A 27,872-nucleotide genomic window follows, 5' to 3' on the forward strand; every position below is an offset into this window, starting at 1 on the left:
AAAAATAAAATAAAAATTTAAAAATCATAGTTGATTTGGCTCCAGAGCCTGGGCTTTTAATTTAAACTGTAATATATTTAACCACTCCTCTTGTTGGGTACTTAGATTGTTCAAAGTTTGTACTATTATAAATAGTACTGCAATAAACATCCTTGTAGCTCTGTATTTTTCTCCTTAAAACTATTTTGAGGGGTGAGGTAAGTAATACATGCACAATGGTTTAAAAAGTTACTCAGGGAAAATTAGGTCTCCCTCACAAATCAGTTATCTTTCTTTCTTATAGGGTACCACAATTAATGCTTTCTTGTATATCGTTCCAGGGGCAGTCTTTGAATCTATAAGCATATATGTAGACCCCCAACCCCTATTAAAAACACAAATAGTAGCATATTCTAACACATTCACTGTCCCTTGCTGTTTTCTACTTAACAATGTATTTTGGTGAATTTGTTCTACATCAGAACTTACAGACTGCAGCAGAGCAGCTCTTCCTCCTCTCTCACTTATTTTCAACAAGTGCAAAGTAAACCATTTTATGGCTGAGGAGTGCTGTACAAATTAGGTAGTAAATTACTTGAAGGTTTTATTATAAGACTTTGAAATATTGCCACCCATTGCTGAAGAGCGGTTTGAGGGGAAGGAGGTGAAATTTTGGATAGGAGGGACAAAGGAGAAAGGACTGTATTTGATTCCTTCATGTGGATTACTAAAAAGTGTACCTGTTTAAATGTCACCAAAGTTGACCTGATCCATATTTTGTCTCAGTGTTTCTCTTTTGTGCTGAATATATGGGTACGTTTGATTTTCTTTTTTAATTTTTTTTTATTATTTTTTTTTTGCCAAATCAGAAAAAAAAAAAAAAACCATTTAAAGTCTCTAGAAATGGTCCTAAGAGCACACAGCAAATGAAGAAATATATATTCAAGAAAATCTACTACAACTTTAAGAATAGCCAATTTCTGCTGTATTTGAACCAAGACCCATCCCCACCCACCCCCCTCCCAATTCAACAAGACAGAAACTCCATTCCGGACTAGTATAGCTGAGAACACAGCATTAAGAATACAAGCAACTAAGCCACAAGCAAGAACTCCAATTGCTTTTCTCTTCACCTGCAACTTGGCCTACAGACACACAAGAAAGTCTTCTTTTCTATTTTTCTGAAGTAATAGTTGCTCTGAGTTTAGTTATTTCTGAGCTTACTGGAAAATCATGCCATTTTTGCTCAAATCACCATAAGGTACAAGATATAAATAGACTGAAATCATAAGACAGCAGCAACAACACTAGTATACATGAATATCAGTAAACAGTCAAAATTAAAACTGAATAAAGTTAAATTAAACAAGATACCAACATTTAAAAATTGGGAAATTACAGGGGCTTCCCTGGTAGCACAGTGGTTGAGAGTCCGCCTGCCGATGCAGGGGACACGGGTTCGTGCCCCGGTCTGGGAGGATCCCACATCCCACGGAGCGGCTGGGCCCGTAAGCCATGGCCGCTGAGCCTGCGCGTCTGGAGCCTGTCCCCCACAACGGGAGAGGCAAAAAAAGGAAGAGGCCCAAAAACCCAAAAAAAAAAAAAAAAAAAAAAAAATTGGGAAATTACAAAATGTTGGCAAAGATATGCAGAAAAGAGACACCTGAGACATAGTTGGCAGAAATATAAACTGGTACAATCTTTTTTTTTTTTTTTAACACAAGCAACTTGGCAGTACTAGGAAGAGTAACGATACACATACCTTGTGACCTATTCTTTATTTAATTAATTTTTATTGGAGTATAGTTGGTTTACAATGTTGCGTTAGTTTCTACTATACAGCAAAATGAATCAACTATACATATACATATATCCCCTCTTTTTTGGATTTCCTTCCTTTTAGGTCCCCAGAGTAGACTTGCCTGTGCTTTACGCAGTATGTTCTCATTAGTTATCTCTTATACATAGTATCAGTAGTGTATATATGTCAATCCCAATCTCCCAATTCCTTCCACCTGCCCTGCTTTCCACCTTGGTATCCATACTGTTTGTTCTCTACGTCTGTGTCTCTATTTCTGCTTTGCAAATAAGATCATCTATACCATTTTTCTAGATTACACATATATGCATTAATATACGATATTTGTTTTTCTCTTTCTTTCTGACTTACTTCACTCCGTATGACACTCTCTAGGTCCATCCACATCTCTACAAATGACCCAATTTCGTTCCTTTTTATGGCTGAGTAATATTCCATTGTATACATGTACCACATCTTGTTTATCCATTCCTCTATTGATGGACATTTAGGTTGCTTCCATGTCCTGGCTATTGTAAGTAGTGCTGCAATGAACATTGGGGTGCATGTGTTGTTTGAATTATGGTTTTCTCTGGGTATATGACCAGTAGTGGGATTGGTGGGTCATAGGGTAGTTCTATTTTTAGTTTTTTAAGGAACCTCCATACTGTTCTCCATAGTGGCTGTACCAATATTCTTTCCCATCAACAGTGTAGGAAGGTTCCCTTTTCTCCACACCCTTTCCATTATTTCTTGTTTGTAGATTTGACCTATTCCTTAAATTCTACTTTAAGCAATTTATCCTAGATTCATAAATGGGCATAGATAAAGCTGTTCATTACAGTGGTATATCAAAAAAAACTGGAAACAACCTACATGTCAATCAATAAAGGATTGCAAAAAAAAAAAGGATTGGTTAGATAACTTATGACATAAAGCAGCTGTTGAGATCAGCAAGATAGATCTTAAAGTATAACATGAAATGATGTCCAAGATAATATGCTTTAGTTTATACAATACTATCACCATATATAGTACATAGAGTATGACCCAAATTTTGTCAAAATAAATTTCTAGAGAAGAAATTTCTTGTGCCTAAACCAAGACACAAGAAAGTTAACAGTGGCTTATTTCTGGGGAATGCAAAGGAGGTCAAAAGAAGGAGGAAGAGAAACTTAACTTTTTATCCATGTACATTTCCATGCTATTTGAATTTTTATAAGGAACATGTATTTTTGTGTGATTTTTTTCTTTTTTCTTTTTTTTGGCTGTGTTGGGTCTTCATTGCTGCGTCGGCTTTCTCTAGTTGTGTTGAGCCGGGGCTAGTCTTCGTTGTGGTGCATGGGCTACTCATTGCAGTGGCTTCTCTTGTTGCGGAGTACAGGCTCTAGGCGCAGGCTCAGTAGTTGTGGCTGGCAGGCTCTAGAGCACAGGCTCAGTAGTTTCAGCGCACAGGCTTAGTTGCTCCACAGCACGTGGGAGCTTCCCGGACCAGGGCTAGAACCCTGTCCCCTGCATTGGCAAGTGGATTCTTAACCACTGAGCCACCAGGGAAGCCCTTTTTGTGTGATTTTTAAAATTACTTTGTAAATTACTATTCTATTTATTAGTGCTACTTCAATGCTTAAATTAACAAATCACAAGGTATATATTCACTTCAAGGCAATAAATGTTAAAATATTATCAAAAGAATAAATCATTGATATTCTCTGACAAGCAGGTATTTTATTATAATAAATAGTTATAAGAAACTAAATGACTTGAAAAGAATGCTTTCAGTGTGGATTCTTTAATGAGCACCATTCTAGAGTCTACTTTGCACATTCCTGAGCTAGGTGTTACAGGGAATGGAGTGGAAGACAGAATGCCCTGAAAGGATATGGCTGACAAAAGACACAGTAAGACAACAACTAACAAACAATTTCAAACAATGTGGTAAAAAGTATTAAATGTTTTTTAAAATCTAATCAGACTCACCAAAAGGCAACTCAAATCTTGCATCCAGCAAAATTTTATGGGGAGTTGGGTTTTTAGTTCCACAGATCTCATCATCTTTCATTAATGTCTCTGCCTCCAACGTGGACCATTCCCCAGGCCCTTCCTAGAAAAGAGATCTAAGATTAAACTTCACTCTTTCATGACTCCCCTCTTGGTTAAAGGGCCAGGTCTTTTTCTCTCATTTTCCTTGTCAGAGAGCTTCTGAGGGCCACTCACATATCCTAATGAGGCAAACACATCAGAGTCACCACCTGCCTCTGCTGTATGTGGCTTCTGTTCTCCCTCTTCGGTGGGAGAGCAGCTTTCACTGTGCTCAGCTTTCTGCCAGCCCACAGAGGATAGAATTTCCAGAGCGCTAAACTCAAAAACAAAGCATCTCCATGGATCAATATTTAATCTGTACAATACTTAATGACTATGTCACTTAATGTGTCACTATTTCTAATCACTAAAGAGCTAGTAACATGGCTAGTTAAATTGACCTGAACTGGGACCACAGTGAAAATATTCAAAGTGAGTGTCACAGGGAAATTATGCTGACTTATGTTCTAATCTGGTAAAGTGGAGTGGAAATTCAGTCTTGAAAATAGTGTATTAAGACAAGTGTGATTACCAATTGCCAAGCCTGTAGTTCCTTAAACTCTGTTAGGGTTATATGTGGAAGAAGGAAGACTGAAATCAGGTCCCTGGGATAGGTGACTCAAAGAGCTGGCTGAGGAAGTTTAATGGGACTCCTCTCAGAACAGTGTCTTAGAGGGAATGCAGAAGCCACAGGTATCCTAGATCGATCTCTCTCTCTCTCTCTCTCTCACACACACACACACACACACACACTCTCACTCTCTCTCTCTCTCTCTCTCTCTCTCTCTCTCTCTCTCTCTCTCTCTCTCTCCCTCTCCCCCCACCCCTCTCTCCCCCTCCCTCGCACTGCCCTCCTTCACCCTGCTGATCCCACCCACCCCACCACCACCACACACACACAGAGTACTCAGAAGGGGCTATCTACCTGATAAGGCTAAATAGGTACTCTGGCACCTCTGAGTTCAGTCACAGGGCAGAGGGAAGGCCTTAGATAAGATCCCCTGAACCTCTCGGTGACATTAGGAATAAGCTGGTTTTATGTCCTCTAATTAGGAAGGGGGCAGAGAAATCTGAGATATATGGATGAACATTAGCTGAATGGAGCTAGGACGCAGAGAAGCAAGGGCTAGAACCCTACCTCCAAATGGGCAATGCACTGACTGACCTCATCTGACTGACGAATTGTCTTCAGTGCAATCCACACAGTCCCCACCATGGTGTCCCAGATCAGTCCTTTGTTCCATACTTCCACACTTAGACCCAGGTCCAGACGACTAATCTCACTGAAGGAAAGAAGAAAGCCCTTTTTTAGAAAACCAGGTAATATGAAAGAAACATCTACATCTCCTGTTTTGCTATACCTTGAGTATGTCCTGATCAAGATCCTGTCATCAGGGAAAAATCAAAATGTCCCTAATCCTGCAACCACTCTTTAGGTTCCCAGAAACCTATGTAGGGTATGCACAGAAAAATGCCTCTGTCAGTCTGTCCCCTCTCCTTTGGAGCTACAATCATTGTTAGACTAATACAGTTTCACAAGAACAATGAAGCCAAGCAATGAGGGCATTACTGCCAGGAATGTCTGCCTACAATCTCCAAACTTAAGCAACAGTTTTATATGTTTTATTGTAATACTAGCACTGGCTGCAACTTATACCTCTGGATACAGGGAACTCTGAGGAAAAAGCAAGGCTTCTTTATGACAAATATGAAAGGGAATCCAAGCAAAAGTAAAAGGGCCCATGAGAAGATCTAAGTTTGATGGGAACATGTGGTCAGAGGCAGGTGAGGGACACTGGAGTGTGCTAGTTCATTATCAGTTAAAGCAGGTACTGTCACTGATAAACAAAATGATCACAGGATGATGATAAACACAATGATTTTCCTGTAATAATAACTAGGAAAAATTATTTAAAAAGAAATTATTCCAGGGAGCCAGGTGACCACTAAGCAAAAGCAGTGCCATACGTGGAAGAATATCAGCTTGGAAGGGCTAACTCAAAAATAATTATGGACTTAAGGTGAAACAAGCAAACGCTTATGTTAATGCTAAAAACATTCTCCAGAAAGCTCTTATGGAAACACAAGGTTATTTGAGGGGAAATGCAAGAAAGATGAGAAAAGGCCAATTCCCTCAGGAAAAGCAGAAAGGTATTCTCAGGAAAACAACAGCTATTCATCACATGTAGAAGTTTCAAGTTTGTGCTTTAGAGATAGCTTGGCTTCCCTGTTGTACTATTTAGATACATGTTATCAGATTCACTAGTTTGGGATGTGGCCTTATAGCCATAAAATTCATATCAAGTGTGTTGAAAACAAGTGAAGCAAAGCAAATTTGCCCCTTTTACATAAATACAGCAGAACAGAAAAGTACTGAGTTCATTTTTTTCATTTACGTTCACTGACATGTACAATTCATATGGCTTGGTACATTGGGGAAGACACACAATATAGGACCTAGCTCCCATCTCTAAAAACTTCCAAGCTATCTGGAGAGCTATTCAAAACCAAAAAGTAGGTGACCAAACCCAGCCACTATGTTAGGGCATTCACAGGGGGGAAACTGAGCTTTTGGCCCACAGTTTCATTCAGCCTAATTAACTGATTAGCCTTGGGAAAATATATGTAACAACCCCAAATCTTTTGAATCTGGAAAAGAAAAATTGCTTGGGGATACGTACACAATATTCCCAAAGCAAGTCCCAATAGCTAAAAGAAACAGCCAGAGGTCTTTCTTTACAGCTTGACTTGGACAGATAAAGAAGAAAATCTGTTCTTCAGGGAACTCTGGGGAATAAAGCCCAAACAATGAGGATATTTTCTGTGAGAAATCTCTTATCTACATCTGCTCAAATGGCCCAACTAAGAGAAGTCAGAGAGCTCTGTTTATGCCTCATCCCCAGAGCTCTGGGGAAGTTCCTGTTCTGTTAACTCAATCAACAGTATATGTGCACACATGTATACAAGATTCTGAGCGAGGCAAATTCACAGTAAGTGAAGATGCCCTCCTTGCCCCTAAGAAATGAACAATCTAGTCCTGGAAATAGGACAAGGAAATACTAAAGATAAATGAGAAGTACCAAAATGAATATTAGATACTACCACATAATACAATAGGGAGAAAAAAAAAAGGAGAAAGGGGAACAAGTGACCAGCAATGGAGTTACCAGTGACAGAAGAGCAGGATAGGAGGAATAAGGAATAGGAGCAGTAAGGTGGATAATGTAGCTAATAAAACCTGTGTGCAGAAGGAGAGAGGACAAAATTCACACAGCATCTCAAGGTGGGAGACAGAAGAAAAGTCACACATACCACAGTAGGGTTGAAAGAGTAAGTGCTATGGGAAACTGGAAAATAAACAAGTAAGAATAAAGCTACTATGCTGATGAGAGACTGCAGAAGATTGATATGTTTCACATGCTGGGAACAGTTATAACAGCGAGTGATTATTACAGCCAACTGGAAATCAAAAGAAAGCAGGATTGCTAAGTTTATATACCACAGCCAGAACTGTGGTATGGCTAACAGGGAAGAGACTTGAAAAAACTGTTCATAGTTGACTTTACACGAGTGAAGAAAAAACAAATGGTCTCACTCTGATGTCAATATAACAGATAGGAATAAATGAGGTTCATAATCTTGAGAGAGGGGCCACCAGTGAGAAATCTGACACCACTAGCCTCTTCTTGAAGCCCCAGTTCTTCAGCTTCCAGGACACTACTATCTCGTTTCTCCTTCTTGCTCTCTGTTCACTCCTTCCTAGTCCTCTTTGTCCCCTCTTTAAATGCTGGTGCTCTCCAGGCTCTACCCCAGGCCCTTTTCTCACCCAACACACTCTCCCTAAGCTTTCTCATCTATGCCTATGGCTTCAACTGACCAAAATATTTCTCCAACCCCGGCTTCCATGAGTACCAGGTTCAAGTTTCTAACTTATCTTCTGTAACTTTCTTCTTACCTGTCCTATAAGAACTTCAAATATAAGCTTGTTCATAACTGATATATTATTATCTCCTATCCTAATGAGTAGCTCACCACTCACCCAATCATCCAAGACAAGTCTTGGTTCTACCTCCTTAACATCTTCTATCCATCCTTTTCTATCTATCCTTCTGTTACTGTCTTAGCCCAAACCCTCATAATCTTAACCTTTAACTATTATAATAAAGTTTCCTAAATGGTACTATAAAAAGCAATATATTAAAAGCCCAGAGGATTGGAATGTTTCCCCATAAAAAGAATCATCCTATGTCTGAGATGGACTATAAAACTCGCAAAGCAATTTCACTTCAATCACAAATTTCACTGCAATTTTAATACATTTTCTTGGTTGACCCCCTTGTGCCCACCTTCCCAAAAAATAAGCATAACCTTGTAAGCAAGAGTAGACCTTTACAGATAAGGAAACTGACACTCAGAGAAGCTAAGTGATTTGGTCAGCCCTTCAAAATGATATTGTACATTTTTGTTCCCTTTCCTAGAGCAGAAAAAAAATTGCTGAAATTTAAGAGGAAAAAAGGAAATAGCAAGTTTTTAAAGCCAGAGCTTACAATCATAATATACTAAACTTTGTGTCATATGCAAGCAATTCTACTAATATTTACTCATTTTTATTAATTAGATGAAGGTAGAATTTTACTCCGTAAAGCAAAAGGATTATAAGCACAGACATCCTCATCTTCGAAAGCAGGTGACTTGGAAACACAAACACAGTCCTCACATGCATAACCACATTCCTTCAAGAAGCCTTCTGAGAATCAAAGAAAGATTAAGTTAGGTTTAATATCATGCTCAGTATGTTATACTGTACCTAATTCTGACCACTAGGAAAATCTGACTAGGTAGTGTTTTCACCCATGTAAACTGAGCGTTTACTCGAATTCATAATTCGCCTCTGAAAATAGATTACAAATCGGGAGACAACAAAACTGTAGATGTACTTTACCTACCACACACCTCATTTGTTCCTTTCTCTAGTTTTCAAAAAGAATATTTAACATGCTATTAAAATGTGTTTTTAAATATTTAACGTATTTTATAAGTCTTAGATATACACAAAATCTTCAGCCTCTACTTGTTTAATCCAATGTGATTACCTTGGAAAGATTGTCAAATGTTGTAGGCATGCTGCTGCTGCTGCAATGTACTTACAACATAAAATCTTGTTCCCAGGAAGGTTGATCGCCACGGACTGCTACAGTTGTGCTCTTCACATTTTGCACTTTCAGGGTCACATATGTGTTAAATTTGTCTTTGAAAAAATGCAAACCAAAGATATAATACTTAGTGCTCAGATGGTTATCCAGTCTCACAAAGCCCTTGGAATTAAGTAATGTCCATATTACAGTATATATAAGAAAAAATGGAATTATATATTGTACAATATAGCATCATTCTAAGCAGAGAGGTACAGAAAAATTAGAAAACACACACTATTTTCAAAAGCATAATCTACAATAGTGTTTTTCAAATTTAAGGACTATATTTTATATTTGACCAGTAGATACACATATATATACATATAAACAAAAACAAAAGCTTTATGAAATACAAGATGTGATACATTGATATTTTTATTCTAATTTTTAAAATATTAATCATAATTAACTAAATTGACTTTATAGCCCACCTGCAGTTTGAAAAAATAATAATCTAATTGATCTTACAGGAAAGATAAGATATGCAAATTAATAAAATGTATAAAGAAATAAGTACCACAGAGAAAGCGAAAAAGTGCTAAAGGAAGGCAGAAGAAGAAAGAGTTACCTCTATTTGTTTACAGGGACAAGAATTGAGGAAAACTCCTCATAAAGGAAATGGATTTCAAGCTTTATCTATTCACCCTGGCCTAAAGCACAACTTACATTAAAAATATATATATTATCACAGAGTCAGAAAAAGGAAATTCTCTAACCCGAGAGTATAAATTGAGTACCAAACAAAGGTAGGCGGTCTGGATCTCAAAACTCAGAAATCTGACCTAAGACTTAACACAGCACATTTTGTTACTTCCTTTGTATCAGCCATGATGAGGGACACTGAATTGAGAGTTCACTTCTCTATGTAAGAAGTTAATCATAATTTTATAAAATGAAAAAAAAAGACTATCATTTTTGACTCATCAAATTGCCAAAGATTGCTTAAAACAATTACCTATGTTAAAGGTGTGAGAAGATGGGCACTGTCATGCACTTCTAGCAGAAGGTAAATCTTTCTCTTAAGTATCATAAAAAACTATGTAGTCTTATACCTACGATTATTCTACAATTATACCAAAGATATATGAGGATACAAGCCCACCCACATGAGGGAATTCCCATCCATATTTGGTAGTAGCAATGCAGTATACCCCTAAGCTGTTTTCTATCAGGATTCTGTACTCCATTCCCCATGTCCAACCATAGCTGACCAGACCAAAAGGAGATGCCACCCAAAAGCAGCCAGCCAATTCATAAGCTGACCAAAAGCTGAGACCAATATGATTCCCTCTCAAAAGATTTTCAGTAGGGAAAACAAAGAAATAGTAACAATTGATTGGTGCTGAAGCTTGAAGGAGAGGCATATAAATTCTATTGGAGCAGCCACTATGGGGTGTGTGCAAGACAGGTAAGCATAAAAAGCCTGCTGGATGAGAAAGGAGAGCAGAAAAGCTTTTCAGAAAGAAGAGAAGCCCTAACCCAGAGCCACTGGAGAGAGCAGTAGGCCCAGAAACTGCTTTAGTTCCTGTTGCACCCAGATTTGGTTTTTCAGATTTTCTTGGGTTCCCAATCATGGTTTTTTCCCCATAATCCACAGTACCCTCCTTTTGCCCACAGAAGGAACTAGAGTAAGTCTTTATAACTAACTTGACATTCAGTTAAGAAAATGTATATTAAAGTAAGGAGATACCATTTTCACCTTCAGATGAGCAAAGATTAAAAAGTTTCATATTATCTAACGTTGATAAGAATTTGGGAAAACAGACACCCATACGCTTTTGGTCTGAGTATAAGCAAAATTTTTCAGAAATGCAATTTGGCAGCAGCTACCAAATTTGTTTAAAATACGTACCTTTGGCCCAACAATTCTCTACTTCTAGACTCTAGCATACAGATACATTTTCAAAAGCAGGCAATGTTAAATGCACAAGAACATTTATTGCTTATAATAGCAAAAAAATTGAAATGACCTGAATATTCAATAAGGGACCTAGGGTACAACAAAATCCTGGACACTTTTTTTTTTACAGTAGGTTCTTGTTGGTTATCTGTTTTAAATATAGTAGTGTGTGTACAACTCTTTGAAAGAAAGAACCAGATATATGTATACACAAGAAAAGACTTTCATGGTATGTTGTTGGAAAAAAAGCAGGTTGCACAAAGACATGTGTAGCTGATCCATTAGTGTATACATGCACATACACAGTAAAACTCTGAAAAGGTATATAAAAGCCTCAAAATAGTTACTTTTGAGAAGCAGAACTGAGTTGGCCAAGAGGTAAGGAGACTAACTTTTCACCAGATTGATATAGATTTCTTTAATGTTTTACGACAGCACTGTTTTTTTTCCACTTTTTGAAGTGTAACTGGCAATTAAAAATTGTATATATTTAAGGTGTACAACTTGATTTTATATATGTATACAGTGTGAAATAATCACCACAATCAAGCTAATTCACATTCCTCACCACCTCATAATTAGCATTTTCTGTGTGTGTGTGTGTGTGTGTGTGTGTGCGCGCGCGCGCGTGCGTGTGTGTGTGTGTTGAGAACGCTTAAGACCTACCCTCTTAGCAAATTTCAAGTATACAATACTTGTTAACCATAGACACATTGCTGTACATTAGCTCTCCAGAAATAATTCATTTTGCATAACTTAAACTTTGTACCCCCTTGACCAATCTCTTCCCATATTGATTTTTAATTAATTTAATGAACTTAGTGAATTTAACTAATTTAATCAATGAATCAAATGAAATTAATGATTTTTTGAAAGAATGTTTTTAAATCACAGCAAGTATGGGGAGAAGAACATAATAATTAAAGGCTGGCCTTACCTGGTGAACCCTGGAACTTGGCTCTTTTAACTGCAAGAGAGAAAAAAAGGACACCGTGAAGAATTCTTGCAAGTTAATTTATTTAACCAGCATTTATTGAGTAACTACTATGTGCCACTAGAGTTAGGACTAGATTTTTAAGTCTAAGTCATTAGAGAAAAGAAGCTGGGACTTCTGATCAAAGCTTGAATGCAGAGAGTTAGAAGGGCCCTTAAAAGTCATCCAATCTAATCTCATACTCCATGCAGAAATCTCTTACAGCTTCCTGACAAAGAGGTAGAGGGAACTAAATTACTCCTACGGCACCCAATTTCATGTCAGATAACTTTCTAAGGTTTAAATTATTTATGTTCCTTATTTAAAACCCATCACAGGAACTTCCTCATTCCACTCATGCCAAAAGAAGACCTTAACAGGCCAGATCTGGACAACAGTTTGTTTTTGTTTTTGTTTTTGTTTTTTTTGCGGTACGCGGGCCTCTCACCGCCGCGGCCCCTCCCGTTGCGGAGCACAGGCTCCGGACTCGCGGGTCCAGCGGCCATGGCCCATGGATCCAGCCGCTCCGAGGCATGTGGGATCCGCCCGGACCAAGGCACGAACCCGTGTCCCCTGCATCGGCAGGCAGACTCTCAACCACTGCGCCACCAGGGAAGCCCAGGACAACAGGTTTTAAACAAGAGTGAGAAGTAACTTCTTTCTGGGAATAAGCAGATATCAAGAAGAGTTCCTGTCCAAATTAAAGGTATCCAAACTGGAAGAGAAGAGGTAAAATTGTCATTATATGCAGATGACATGATACTAAATATATACTGAAAACTCTAAAGACTCCACGCAAAAACTATTAGAACTGATAAATGAATTCAGCAAGGTAGCAGGATACAAGATTAACATACAGAAATTGGTTGCATTTCTTTACACTAACAATGAAATATCAGAAAGGGAAAGTAAAAAAACAATCCCTTTTAAAATCACATCAAAAAATACTTAAGAATAAACCTCACCAAGGAGGTGAAAGACTTATACACCAAGAACTATAAAACATTGATAAAGGAAATTGAAGAAGATTTAAAGAAATGGAAAGATATCCCATGCTTTTGGATTGGAAGAATTAATATTGTTAAAATGGCCATACTACACAAAACAATCTACAGATTTAATGCAATCCCTATTAAACTAAATTACATTTAGTTTAATAGAACTAAATGTAAGAGCTAAAACTATAAAACATCTAGAAGAAAACATAGGAGAAAATCTTACTGGCCTTGGGCGATTAGGCAAAGATTTCTTAAACTGGATACAAAAAGCATGAAGTTTAAAAGAAAAAAATCGATAAACTAGACTTCTTCAGAAGTTAAAACATGTATTCCTCAAAAGACTCTGTTAAAAAGTTACAGACCAAGAGGAAATATTTGCAAAATGTATCTGATAAGACTGATAAAGGACTATAAAAAAACTCAAAACTCAATATTAAGAAAGCAAAGAACCCATATTTTTAAAATTGGACAGAAGATTTGAACAGACACTTCACCAAAAAAAGATACACAGGTGACAAATAAGCACATGAAAAGAAGCTCAATATCATTATTCATCAAGGAAATGTTAATTAAAAACATAATGAGATAGCACTATATACCCACTAGATGATCTAAAATTTACAAATCTGACAGAACCAAGCATTAATGAGGATGTGGACCAACTAGAACTCTCATATATTGCTGATGAGAACACAAAATGAAACAATCATTTTGGGAAACAGCTTAGAAGTTTCTTACAAAGTTAAACATATTTATCATATATTCCAGCAATTAGTCTTCTAAGTATTTACCCCAGAGGAATGAAAATTTATGTCCACACAAATACTTGTACATGAATGTTCATAAGAACATTATTGATAACAGCCAAAAACCTAGAAAGAACTCAAATGTCCTGATAAACAAATTGTGGCATATCTATACAATAGTATACTACTCAGCAATACAAATGAAAGAGTTACTGATACACACAACAAAAAATGAATCTGAGAAGCAAATTTTGCTAAGTGAAAAAGCTAGACACAAGACTACATGCTGTATGACTCCATTTACATAACATGCTAGAAAAAGCAAAACCATAATAGAAAGTACAGCAGTACAAAGAAACTCAAGGAAACATTTTGGGGTGATGGAACTGTCTGTATCTCAACTATGGTCGTGTTTACATGACTATATTTATTGGTCAAAGATCAAAACTCCTAGCAGCAATCCCACACTTAGGAATTTACTCTATAGATAGATTCCACAGGTACAGAAAGAAGTTTATACCAGCTAATAAGTTGAAGCAATGTTTATAATAGCAAAAGATTAGGGGATTGATTAAATGTTAAATTATCTAAATGTGGCAAGCAAAGCTTTAGAATTTTCCGAAGAAAATATAAGGGAATGAATATCTCTGTATGATGGGTGAATGGATGGATGGATAGATATACAAGTTTTAGAATAAAAATCATGAAAGGAAAAACTGCATACCAACTTTGAGAGTGATTATATCTTGGGAGAGAAGGGATTGAGACTGTAAAGGATGCTTCAACTTTATCCATAATATACTATTTTTTTAACCTTAACTAATATGAAAAACATTAACATGTTAAATCTAGGTGGTGAGTACATGATTATGTAATATATTATTCTCTATACTTTTTTCTTTAAAAAAATTTTTATTCTTGCATATGACATGGTCCTCTATGTTGAGTAGATGATATGATCATTTATGTAGAAAATCTAAGAGAATCAACCAAAAAGCTTCTGGAACTAAATAAGCAATCATGGCACGGTTGCAAAATACAAGGTTACTGTACAAAAGTCAATCACTTTCCTATATATAAACAATGAACAAGTGAAATTTGAAGTTAAAAACACATTACCATTTATATAAATCTAACAAATAGGTATAAATCTAACAAAATATGTATAAGATCTCTATGAAGAAAACTATAAAACTGATGAAAGCTATCAAAGAATGAAATAGATATTCCATGTTCATGGATAGGAAGACTCAATATTGTCAAGATGTCAGTTCTTCTCAACTTGATCTTTAAGTTCAATGCAATCCTAATCAACATCCTAGCAAGTTACTTTGTGGATACAGACAAACTGATTCTAAAGTGTATATGGAGAGGATAAAGACCCAGAACAGCCAACTCAATACTGAAGTAAAAGAACAAAGTTGGAGGACTGACACTAACCAACTTTAAGACTTACTGTAAAGTTAATAGTAATCAAGACAGTATAGTATTAGGAAAAGAACAGACAAACAGATCAATGGAACAGAATAGAGAGCTAGAAATAGATCCATGTAAATGTAGTCAACTGATCTTTGACAAAGAAGCAAAGGCAATACAATGGTAGTAGCAATGATAGTCTTTTCAATAAATGGGGCTAGGAGAAATGGACATTTACATGTAAAAAAAATGAATCTAGACAAAGACTTCACAAAAATTAACTCCAAATGGATCATAGACCTAAATGTAAAACATAAAACTATAAAACTCCTAGAAAATAACATAGGAGAAAACAGATGACCTAGGGCATGTGATGGTCTTTTAGATACAAGAGGAATAATTCATGAAAGAAATAACTGATAAGCTGGACTTCATTAAAATTAAAAACTTCTGCTCTGTGAAAGACAATGTCAAGAGAATGAGGAAACAAGCCACATACTAGAAGAAATATTTGCAAAAGACACATCTGATAAAGGGCTGCTATCCAAAATATACACAGAACCCTTAAAACTCAACAGTAAGACAACACACAGCCTGATTTTAAAATGGGCAAAAGACTTTAACAGACACCTTACCAAAGAAGATACAATGATGGCAAGTAACCACATGAAAAGATGTTCAACATCATGTCATTAGGGAATTATAGATTAAAACGACTATGTATAAAATGGTGTTAAACAAGAAGGAAAAACTGCATTAAATGGATGAGGTGGCTACTTGCCCTTTGGGCTCCCTAGTACCAAAAATACTCTTCCTCTTCTGAAGAAATCCCGAGAGACGGGAAGCAGAACCCTACGACTCACTGCAAAAGCCAAAGGCAAAAGACCTAGGTGTAGCAATCACATGCTCCCAACTTGAATCTTGAGGGACTGAAACGAAGTTGCAGAGCTGGTTAGAGAAAGTTGCAGAGAAGTTGGGATTCCAGTAGAAGAGCATGAATGTCTAAGGCAGTGGAGTTCTAAAGGACAACAGTTTACATCCAGTAATGTGAGAACACCAAAATGGACCATTCCTATTCTTGGATATTGGGGTTTTATGTCAATTTTCCTTTTTATCTCCATTTTACAGGTAAGAAGAAACTTGAGCTCAGAGAGGTTCTGTGGCTGGGTCACATTAAGAATCAACTGGGAACATCACATGGATTAAATAATGGCACTACATAAAGGATTCAGGTCGTCTGACTCTAAGTCTAGTTCTTTCCATTCCACCAGAATGCCACCATGGAGGCAGCTGGAGGAGGAGAAGAAAAAGAAAAAAACATAGTCACTACCCTAAGGAAGGTGAGAGAGACAGCAAAAACAATGCAAGCACATGGAGGAAAAGAGCTAAATATATAATTCACTGTCAACTTAGAAACCAAAATGTAATGTTAAGATAAAATATGCCAAAGAGAAAGGACAGATGAGTACGGTTGGGATTAATAACCAAAGCTGTTATCAAATAGATAGAAGTAGAACTGGGATTAAGGAAATGGATAAAACATAGATAGGCAAAGAGAAGAAGGAACAACATGAGAAAAAGGTACAGAGCAGTATTTCAGTCCAATGAGAGGCAAAACCCATTAGCCCCACAAAATCTCTAAGAGTTTGAGTGCCAGGTCCTGGGGGCTAGTCAGGCAAAAGGCTAAAACAAGGGTATTGTGGTATCCTAAATCCAGAACTTTTCCTATTTAATTTCTTCAAGAATAAATCTTTCTAAATCTCCTGCTTTGGAAAGACAGCATAAGGGAGGACAGAGGATACCAGGAGAGTCCAGAAATGAAGTAGATACATTTTGTTCCTTTTCAGTTTTTCCCAGGCATAGCCCATCTTTTTTATCATCACCTACTCCTCAACGGAACTGCACCAATATGCCTTCTCTCCCATCACTGTGTTACAATAAAGTCTTAACCTTTAAAATTACAGACTCCTTTGATAATTTAACAAAAGCTACACACCTGCTCTCCAGAAAAATGCAGGTACATCCACAAAACACTGTGCATATCAAGGGGAAATCCATGCAGGTTAAGATCATCTCCTAATAAAAATGCTTTTATTACCAATGTTGTTCTCATTAAATTTGTTTTATTAGTTATTTTCCTATTTTATATCTACAAAAGTCTGCTTTTACTAATTTGTCTTAGGTTTATTTGCTCTATTTAAATGGACTAATTACATGGTGTTTGCTCAATAAGTATCTCTTTGGAATTGGATGGAATCATTGCTAATTCAGGGTCTTCTCTAGCCCTTGAATAATAAACACAGGCCCTTGAGAGAAATCATAGAGGAAAATGTTTTTCTAAGTATTTGTCATTATGAAGATATACCATCTAAAAACTGAGTGTATTCCAATATTTCAATGATAACTTTTAAAAAGCTACATTAAGCCCATGGGAGTGGAGCAAAAGCTGCAGCTGCTAATGCCTAGGAACAAGGAGGTCTTGATTGTAGACTTGGTTCTGACACTTCATTACATGGGCCCTTAGACAAAAAGCATAACTATCTTAGGCCTCAAGGTTTTCAGATAGAAATGAAAATTCTGTCTGTTCTGGAAAATGAAGATTTTTGTCAATCCAGTTTCTGTAAAACGAGGGGAAGAGGAGGTAAAAGAAATGATGTGAAAGGACACTGAAACATAAAATATTCCAGTTACCATTTTTAAATTAACTATTTTCATAAATTACAATGTTTTGATGATCATATTACATGCACCAGATTTCAGTAAAATTCCAGCACAATTCACTCTTAAAGAAATATCAAATTGTGTTTGGTGTTACTTGCAAAATAAAATCCTCAGAATCCTGGTAGCCTAGTTTTACTAATTTATTCTGAATTTGGATACTAATACCTAGAGAGTAACAAAGACTGCTTCAGCTGTCACTACTTTAACCTTAGAATACTGTACTAAATTTGACATCCATTTTATTTTTCTTTACTGGTCATAATGTGTGCACATTTAAATATCAAATACTCTATAACTATAATGTTATTTTTAAAATCTTGATACCCGGTAAGGCAAGAGACGCCTGCCTAGTTCATCAGTGCCTTGACTACTCTTTTCTGCATCAGTTGAAATAACAAGGTTTTTTTCTCTTTGATTTTTTAATGTGGCTATTATATACATGGGTTTTCAGATGATAACCAAATCTCTTTAAGTTTTAGAATCAGATTGGCAAGTTCCCAAAAATTAATGTTGCGACTCTGATCAGAACTACATTTAAATCTACAAATGAAGAGACTGTATGTTTTTAAAATATTTAGGTTTCCTATACTTGAAAATAGCATGTCTCCCCATTTATTTACTCCTTTAATATCTTGTTTTATAATTTTCCACAAAATGGTCCCATATATCTTTTGTTAGATTTCTCTATGGCACTCTTTTTTGCTATTATAAATGGTATTTTTATTGCATAGAAATGCAGCTGACTTTTGAAAATTGATCTTGTATCTAATAATTCTGCTAAACTCAATTCTATTATTTATGCCTTGATTCTCCAGTTCCCTATGTAGAAAATCATATTATCTAAAATTATATTTTTTTCTCTTTTTAAACCTAAAATATTTTGTTTGTCTGATATTATTGCATGGGCTAGGCCTACCAATAAACTTTTGAATGTAAATAATGATAGCTGGCATCCTTGATTTTTTTCTGATTTTAAAGGGAATATTTTTAAGGTTTCAGTATTGAATATGATATTTGCTATAAGTTTTTCACTTTTTATTTTGAAATAATTATAGATTTGCAACAGACAGTTGCAAAAATAATAGACAGGTCCCATGTAACCTTCACCTAGTTCCCCCTAGTAGTTAAATCTTACATAACAAAACAAGGAAAGTGACATTGGTACAATGTGTATGGTTCTATGCCATTTATCACACGTGTAGATCCGTGTAAGAACCAGTGCAATCAAGATATAGAACTACTCCACCACCACAAAGATCTTTAGAGTTATACCTACCGCCTCCCCTCAATATCCTTAATCCCCGGTAACCACTAATTTGTTCTTCATCTCAATAATTTTGTCATTTTGAGAATGTTATATAAACAGATTCATACAAAATGTGATCTCTTGAGATTGTTTTTTTCCCACTCAGCGTAAGGCCCTTGAGGTGTATCCAAGTTGCATGTATCAATCATATAATTGGGTTATGCTTTTATATCTGCTCTACCAAACTCTGTCTTTTAATTGGTCTGTAGACTATTTATATTGTATGTAATTTTTTAAATGTTAGGGCTTAAGTCTGCTATTTTGTGGGGGGTTTTGTTCTCAGTGGGTTTTTTTTTTCTGTTTTCTTTTTCCTGCCTTCCTGTAGGTTACTTGAACATTTTTCAAGAACTGTATTTTGCTAATCATCAGGGAAACGCAAATCAAAACCACAATGAGATATCACCTCACACCTGTTAGAATGGCTATTGGCAAAACGACAAGAAACCACAAGTGTGGGTGAGGATGTGGAGAAAAGGGAACACTCGTGCACTACTGATGGGAATGTAAATTGGTGCAGCCACTGTGGAAAACAGTATGGAGGCTCCTCAAAAACTTAAAAATAGAATTACCATATGATCCAGCAATTCCACTTCTGTGTATTTATCCAAGGAAAACGAAAACACTAATTTGACAAATATATGCACCACTATATTTATCGCAGCACTATTTACAATAGCAAACATATGGAAACAACCTAAGTGTCTATCGATGGATGAATAAAGAAGATGTGGTGTGTGTATACACACACACACACAATGGAATACTACTCAGTCATAAGAATAATAAAATCTTGCTATTTGCAACATGGATGGACCTTGAAGATGTTATGCTAAGTGAAATAAGTCAGAGAAAGACAAATACATATGATTTCACTTATATGTGGAACATAAAAAGCAAAAGAAATGAACAGACAAAACAAAACCACAGATACAGGCAACAGAATGGCGGTTGGGGAGGCATAAAATGTATGAAGGGGGTCAAGAGGTACAAACTTCCCATCATAAAATAAATAAGTCATAAGATGTGATGTACAGCATGATTACTATAGTCAATAACATTGTAGTATATATTTGAAAGTTGCCAAAAGAGTAAATCTGAAAAGGTCTCATCACAACAAAAAAATATTTTTTACAACTTTGGATGGTGATGGATGGTAACTACACTTACTGTGGTGATCGTATTGCAGTGTATACAAATATGTTGTACACCTGAAACTAATATGTTATATATTAATTATACCTCAATTTTTTAAAAAAGAACTGCAAATTGATTTATCTACAGTATTTTTAGTGTATCACTTTGTATAGCTTTTAATGGTTACTCTAGGTATTATACTTTACATATATAACATCACAGTCTATAGAGGTCAGCATTTTACCAGTTCAAGGAAGTACAGAAGCCATCTCTCTTTAAGTCCCTTTTACTCTTACTCCATTTATAATATAACCAACTTAAGTAATGCCTCTACAAAGATGAGAGCCACTAGGACAGTACTTCAATTGTCAAACATAATTTAGAAGCTCAAGGAAAGGAAAGTCTACTGTATTTACCCATATTTTTTCTCTTTCCATTATTCTTTCTGATGTTCCATGATTTCTTCTTCTATCACTTCCTTTCTGTTCCAAGAACTTCCTTAAGTCCTTCTTTTTTAAAATTTTGTTACGTTTATTTTACATAAATAAATAAATAAATAAAAGACTTAAGTAGCAAGTATTTATTGAGCAGTCATCTTTGACAGGACTGAGCCTTGGGGTCAGCGATATCACTGCCCTCTGCAGGTTGTCCTGAGATTAAAGGAGATGATACCTGGAAGCCCTTCCTACAGCCTGGCATATTCACCAGGCTCAGCAAGAAAATGTGAGCACGTCCACAGTGGCTGTCATCATCAACTTTGAAGTCAGCCTTTTTGATGGCTGAGTGATGTTCATTACCTGATCTATTAGTAACAGGTGTCCCTGTTTCCCTCCCAATCTAGTCTCTACAGCAGCCTGAATGACCCTATTAAAAACTATCCAAAACACATCATTCCTCTGCTCAAAACCTTGCAAAGGTTCCTGTTTCACTCAGAGTAAAGCCAAAGTCTTTACAGCCGTGTAAGGCCCAACCTGATCTGTACCACTACTTCCTCCCGCCACTCTGACCTCATGTCCTACCAGTCTCCCCTGACCAGTCTCTTCCACCACACAGGCCTCCTAGCTCTTTCCCTCCTGGCTCTGGGCCTCCCTCCTAGCTTTTTCACATGCTGGAAATACTCTTCCTCCAGATAGCCACATGGCTCACTCCCTTGCCTCCTTCATGGCTTTGCCCCATTTCACTCCTCAATTTGTTCCAGTGGCATTTCTATCTAATGTCATCCCCCATTCCTCTGCTCTACTTTTTCCTCATAGCATTCACCACTCTCTAACATAACTATTAAATTCATTTATTCTTCATCTGTACTTCCGTCTCACGCCCTACTAGAATGTACATTCCAAAAGAAACAGGGATCTTCCTGTCTTGTTCTCTGTTGTGTCCCAAGAACCTAAAATAGTGCATCGCATTACAGTAGGCATTCAATATATGATTTGGGGACGAAAATCAATGATTTTTTTCATTTAAAAAAAAAAGGTTCAATTCCCTACTGTTGAGTCGTTATCAGCTTTTTTCGACTAATATCCGCCATTGATTCAGCGCCCACCTGGGGCCAAGCGCATGCGCTCTGCACACGCTCTGAGGTCCCCCTCAGTCCTCTCAGCCGCCCTCTGTGACAGAGACCTCTTTGTAGAAAGGTTCGGGGAGGCTCAGGGACCTGCCTCATCTTCGGCCTGTAGCGTCTGCGGCCCAAGCAGTAGGTACCCTTAAGCCATTAGGGTAGTCTATTATTTTTCCTTCATCTAAGAAATACTGATTTCTCCTTTATTCCTGAAAGATATTTTCACTGGGTAAAGAATTTTGAGCTGACTGTCCTTTTCTTTCAGCCTTTGAAAGATGTTGTGTCACTTCCTTCTGTTCTCCATGGTTTCTGATGAGCTATCCATGGTCATTCAAATTGTTTTTCTCCTATATCGGTATATTTCTCCTAATTTCTCTCTTGTTGCTTTCAATATTTTTACTTGTCTTTAGTGTATAGAAGTTTGATTATGATGTGTCTTGGTGTGGATTACTTTGGGTTTACCTGTTTGGAGTCTGCTCAGCTTCTTACATCTGTAGATTTATACCTCTTGCCAAATTTGAGAAACTTTCAGTCATTATTTCTCTGGATACTTTTTTATCTCCATTCTCTTTTTCCTCTCCTGGAATTCTTACGACATGAATGTCAGATCTTTTATTATAATTCCACAGGTCTCTGAGGTTGTCTTCATCTAATTTCTCTCCCCAATCTATTTTCTCTCTTGTTTTCAACTGGGTAATTTCTATTGTCCTATCTTTGTGTTCACTGAATCTTTGTCCTCTCCACTCTGCTATTAAGCTCATCCATTGAGTTTTTAAATTTTGGTTACTGTATTTTTTTAGTTCTAAAATTAACAATTGGTTCTTCTTTATATCCTTTATTTCTTTGCCAAGAGTTTCCAGCTTTTCATTTATTTAGTTCAGTTACAAATGTGTTCATAATTATTCACTGAAGCATCTTTATGATGGCTGTTTTTAAATCCTTGTTATATAATTCCAACCCTTGTGTCATCTCAGTGTTGGCACCTGTTTTTATTTTTTAATTGGTATGAGTTTACTTAAAATTGCTGGTATATTTTGGAGAAAAGAATTGGTCAGAACAGCTTAAGAAGCCTGGTAAGCGGAGAACTCATCTTGTTTTATTTAGATTGTTTGCTCCTAACCCTCTCTAGCTGGCAGTGAAGTCAACTCTTACCCCAGATGCTCTTTTTCTTTTTTTTTAATTGAAGTATAGTTGATTTACAATATTGTGTTAGTTTCTGGTACACAGCAAAGTGTTCAGTTAAATATATATATTCTTTTTCATTGTAGGTTATTACAAGATATTGAATATAGTTCCCTGTGCTATACAAGAGGACCTTGTTGCTTATCAGTTTTATATATAGTAGTTTGTATCTGCTAATCCCAAACTCCTAATTTATCCCTCCCTCCCTTTCCCCTTTGGTAACCATAAATTTGTTTTCTATGTCTGTGAGTCTGTTCCTATTTTGTAAATAAGTTCATTTGTATCATATTTCAGATTCCACATATAAGTGATATCACATGGTATTTGTCTTTCTCTGATTTACTTCACTTACTATGATAATCTCTAGGTCCATCCATGTTGCTGCAAATAGCATTATTTCTTTTTTTTTTTTTCTTTTGCTGGTACGCGGGCCTCTCACTGTTGTGGCCTCTCCCATTGTGGAGCACAGGCTCCAGATGCACAGGCTCAGCGGCCATGGCTCACGGGCCCAGCCGCTCCGCAGCATGTGGGATCTTCCCAGACCGGGGCACGAACCCATGTCCCCTGCATCGGCAGGCAGACTCTCAACCACTGCACCACCAGGGAAGCCCTATTTCATTCTTTTTTATGGCTGAGTAATATTGCATTGTGTATATGTACCACACCTTCTTTATCCATTCATCTGTTGATGGACATTTAGGTTGTTTCCATGTCTTGGCTATTGTAAATAGTGCTGCTAGGAACATACGGATGCATGTATCTTTTTTTTTTAATAATTTTTATTCGAGTATGGTTGCTTTACAATGTTGTGTTAGTTTCTGCTGTACAGCAAAGTGAATCAGCTATTGCATGTATCTTTTTGAATTATAGTTTTCTCCAGATATATGCCCAAGAGTGGGATTGCAGGATCATATGGCAACTCTATTTTTTTAATTAATTTATTTATTTGGCTGTGCTGGGTCTTAGTTGCCGCGTGTGGGATCTTCACTGTGGCATGCAGGATCTTTAGTTGCGGCATGTGGGATACTAGGGTCCCCTGCATTGGGAGCGCAGAGTCTTAACCGCTGGACCACCAGGGAAGTCCCCTGGCAAGTCTGTTTTTAGATTTTTAAGGAACCTCCATACTGTTTTCCATAGTGACTGCACCAATTTACATTCCCACCAGGTTCCCTTTTCTCCACACCCTCTCCAGCATTTGTTATTTGTAGACTGTTTAATGATGGCCATTCTGACCAGTGTGACGTGACACCTCACTGTAGTTTTGATTTGCATTTCTCTAATAACTAGCAATGTTAAGCATCTTTTCATGTGGTTATTGGTCATCTGTAGGTCTTCTTTGGAGAAATGTCTCTTTAGGCCTTCTGGCCACTTTTCGATTGTGTTTTTTTTTTAATTTTATTTATTTATTTTGGTTGCACCAGGTCTTAGTTGCAGCAGATGGGCTCCTTAGTTGTGGCTCATGGGCTCCTCAGTTGTGGCTCAGCAGCTCCTTTTTATTTAGTTGCAGCACGTGTGCTTCTTAGTTGCAGCTGGTGGGCTCCTTAGTTGTGGCATGCATGTGGGATCTAGTTCCCTGACCAGGGATCAAACCCATGTCCCCTGCATTGGAAGGCAGATTCTTAACCACTGCGCCACCAGTGAAGTCCCATGTTATTTTTTTGTTGTCAAGTTGTATGAGCTGTTTGTATATTTTGGAAATTAAGCCCTTGTCAGTTGCATCATTTGCAAATATTTTCTCCCATTCTGTAGGTTATCTTTTCATTTTGTTTATGGTTTCCTTTGCTGTGTAAAAGCTTGTAAATTTGATTACATCCCACTTGTTTATTTTTGCTTTTATCTCTATGGCCTTGGGAGACTGACCTAAGAAACCACTGCTATGATTTACGTCAGAGAATGTTTTGCCTGTGTTCTCTTCTAGTTTTATGGTGTCATGTCTTATTCTTAAGTCTTTAAGCCATCTTGAGTTTAGTTTTGTGTAGGATGTGAGGGAGTGTTCTAACTTCATTGATATACATGCGGCTGTCCAATTTTCCCAACTCCAGTTGCCAAAGAGGCTGTCTTTTCTCCATTGTATATTCTTGCCTCCTTTGTCAAGGATTAATTGACCGTAAGTGTGTGGGTTTATTTCTGGGCTCTCTGTTCTGTTCCATTGACCCACATGTCTGTTTTTGTGCCAATACCATGCCGTTTTGATTACTGTAGCTTTGTAATATTGTCTGAAGTCTGGGAGGGTTATGCCTCCTGGTTTGTTCTTTTTCCTCAGGATTACTTTGGCAATTCTGGGTCTTTTATGGTTCCACATGAATTTTAGGATTATTTGTTCTAGTTCTGTGAAAAAGGTCATGGGTAATTTAATAGGGATAGCATTAAATCTGCAGATTGCTTTGGGTAGTATGGCCACTTTAACAATATTAATTCTTCCAATCCAAGAGCATGGGATATATTTCCACTTCTTTCAATCATCTTCAGTTTCCTTTGTCAATGTTTTATAGTTGTCAGCATATAAGTCTTTCGCCTCCTTGGTGAAGTTTATTCCTAAGTAGTTTATCTGGCAGGTTGCATTTTTATTTATTTATTTTTAAATATTTATTTTATTTATTTTTTTTTTTGGCTGTGTCGGGTCTTAGTTGCAGCATGCAGGATCTTCGTTGAGGCACATGGTCTCTTTGTTGCAGCACATGGGCTTCTCTCTAGTTGTGGCATGCAGGTTTTTGCTTCTCTAGTTGTGGCGCACAGGCTCCAGGGCACGTGGCCTCTGTAGTTGTGGCTCACAGGTTCCAGAGTGCATGGGCTCTGCAGTTTGCGGCACGCAGGCTCTCTAGTTGAGGCACACAAGCTCAGTAGTTGTGGCATGTGGGCTTAGCTGCCCTGAAGCATGTGGGAACCTAGTTCCCAGACCAGGGATCGAACCTGTGTCCCCTGCATTGGAAGGCAGATTCTCTACCGCTGGACCACCAGGGAAGTCCTGGCAGGTTGCAATTTTAAAAGTTACTGTTTTTTTACATTCCCTTTCTGATATTTCACTGTTGGTGTAAAGGAATGGAACCAATTTCTGAATGTTAATCTTGTATCCTGCTACCTTGCTGAATTCATCTATCAGTTCTAGTAGTTTTTGTGAGGAGTCTTTAGGGTTTTTGATATATAATATCATGTCATCTGCATATAAGGACAATTTTACCTCTTGCCTTCCAATCTGGATAACTTTCATTTCTTTTTCTTGTCTGATTGCTGTGTCTAGGCACCTGCTGATTGTCTAACACAAATCGACAAAAATATTACCTTGAAACAATAGTTTCATAATAGTCTAAAGAGTATGAATAGTTAATATGAAAGGGTAGATCTGTTTTAGATTATGCCTCCCTAACAACATTTAACTATATGAATGCCAACGCATCACTGAATGTTCCAGGCAGAGTATTAGTTGATCTCAAAGTGGATGGATGCCTTATTAAAATGGAAAGCAAACTACAGCCTGAAAGTAATTGGTCTAGAGTTTTACTACGAATAGAGTCTGAAGAAATAAAGCAGCAGGCAGGGGTGACTGCAGGTAGACTCATAGGAAGTACTGCCCCAGAAGGAAAGTGTACAGATTGGAAAAGTAAAACCTTTCTTCTAACCACAGACTTTAAAAAGTATAATACATAGCTACCTACTGACTGGAAGAGATAACCAGGATGTATTGTCAAGTAAAAATATGATACACTTTGTATAAATATAATTTTACTTTGTGAAAGCAAACCAAAAACCCCATACCATATACAAAAATTAACACAAAAGAGATCAAAGACCTAACTGTAAAAGCTAAAACTGCAAAAACTCTTAGAAAACAACATAGGTGTAGGGGACTTCCCTGGCAGTCCAGTGGTTAAGACTCCATGCTTCCAATGCAGGGGGCACAGGTTCGATCCCTGGTTGAGGAACTAAGATCGACATGCTGTGCGGCACAGTCAAAAAGTTTTTTAAAAAGAAAAAACAAAACAATATAGGTGTAAATCTTTGTGACCTTAGATTAGGCAGTGGTTTCTTATTTATAACACCTAAAGTACAAGCAACAACAAAAAAATAGATAAATTGGACTTCAAACTTAAAATTTTTCATGTCAAAGGACACTTTTAAGAAGGTGAAAAAACACAGAATGACAAAATATTTGAAAATCATATACAGGCATACCTCAGCACTGTGCAGATTTTGTGTTTTTTAAAATTGAAGGTTTGTGGTAACTTGCATCGAGCAAGTCTATCGGAGCCATTTTTCCAACAGCATTTGTTCACTTTGTGTCTCTGTGTCACATTTTGGTAATTCTCAAAATATTTCAAACCCTCCACCAGCAAAAAGATTAGAACTTGCTGAAGGCTCAGATGATGGTTAGCATTTTTTAGCAATAAAATCTTTTTAAATTAAGGTATGTACATAACATTTTAGACATAATGCTACTGCACACTTAACAGACTACAGTATAGTGTAAACATAACTTTTATATGCACTAGGAAACAAAAAATTCATGTGACTCACTTTACTGTGATATTCACTTTATTGCGGTGGTCTGGAACCAAACCCACAGTATCTCTACAGGGTATTGGTGATACACCAGTATATACATGAGGTATGCCTGTAACTGATAAGCGTTTTATATCTAGAATATATAAAAATTTTTACCACTTAATAAAAAGACAACCCAATTTTTTAATGAACAAAGGAACTGAATAGGTATTTCTCCAAAGAAGAAATATAAATAGGCAATAAACACATGGAAAAGATGTATAACATCATTAGTCATTACAGAAATGTATATAAAAACAAAGCTGTAAATCAAAATTGGTATTCGCAAATGAGATACCATTTCACACCCACTAGGATGGCTAAAAGCAAAAAACAGAATAACAACAA

General features: G+C 36.9%; 1 protein-coding gene across 5 annotated transcripts in view; it reads right to left on the reverse strand.

Moving 5' to 3' along the window:
* UNC13B (unc-13 homolog B) overlaps positions 1 to 27,872 on the reverse strand; it is a 226,154-nt gene that overhangs the window by 159,924 nt on the left and 38,358 nt on the right. For all 5 annotated transcript variants that reach the window (XM_027105593.1, XM_027105589.1, XM_027105592.1 and 2 more), the window contains exons 2-5: positions 11,889 to 11,918; positions 9,005 to 9,104; positions 5,022 to 5,139; positions 3,755 to 3,878 (exon numbers count right to left, since the gene is read on the reverse strand). In XM_027105593.1, coding sequence (XP_026961394.1) covers positions 3,755 to 3,878; positions 5,022 to 5,139; positions 9,005 to 9,104; positions 11,889 to 11,918 — 372 coding nt within the window. The remainder of the gene's footprint in view (positions 1 to 3,754; positions 3,879 to 5,021; positions 5,140 to 9,004; positions 9,105 to 11,888; positions 11,919 to 27,872) is intronic.

Source organism: Aethalodelphis obliquidens, unplaced genomic scaffold, assembly GCF_003676395.1.
Source record: "Aethalodelphis obliquidens isolate GAN/ISIS:26980383/991018 unplaced genomic scaffold, ASM367639v1 scaffold7, whole genome shotgun sequence".
Taxonomy (NCBI): domain Eukaryota; kingdom Metazoa; phylum Chordata; class Mammalia; order Artiodactyla; family Delphinidae; genus Aethalodelphis; species Aethalodelphis obliquidens.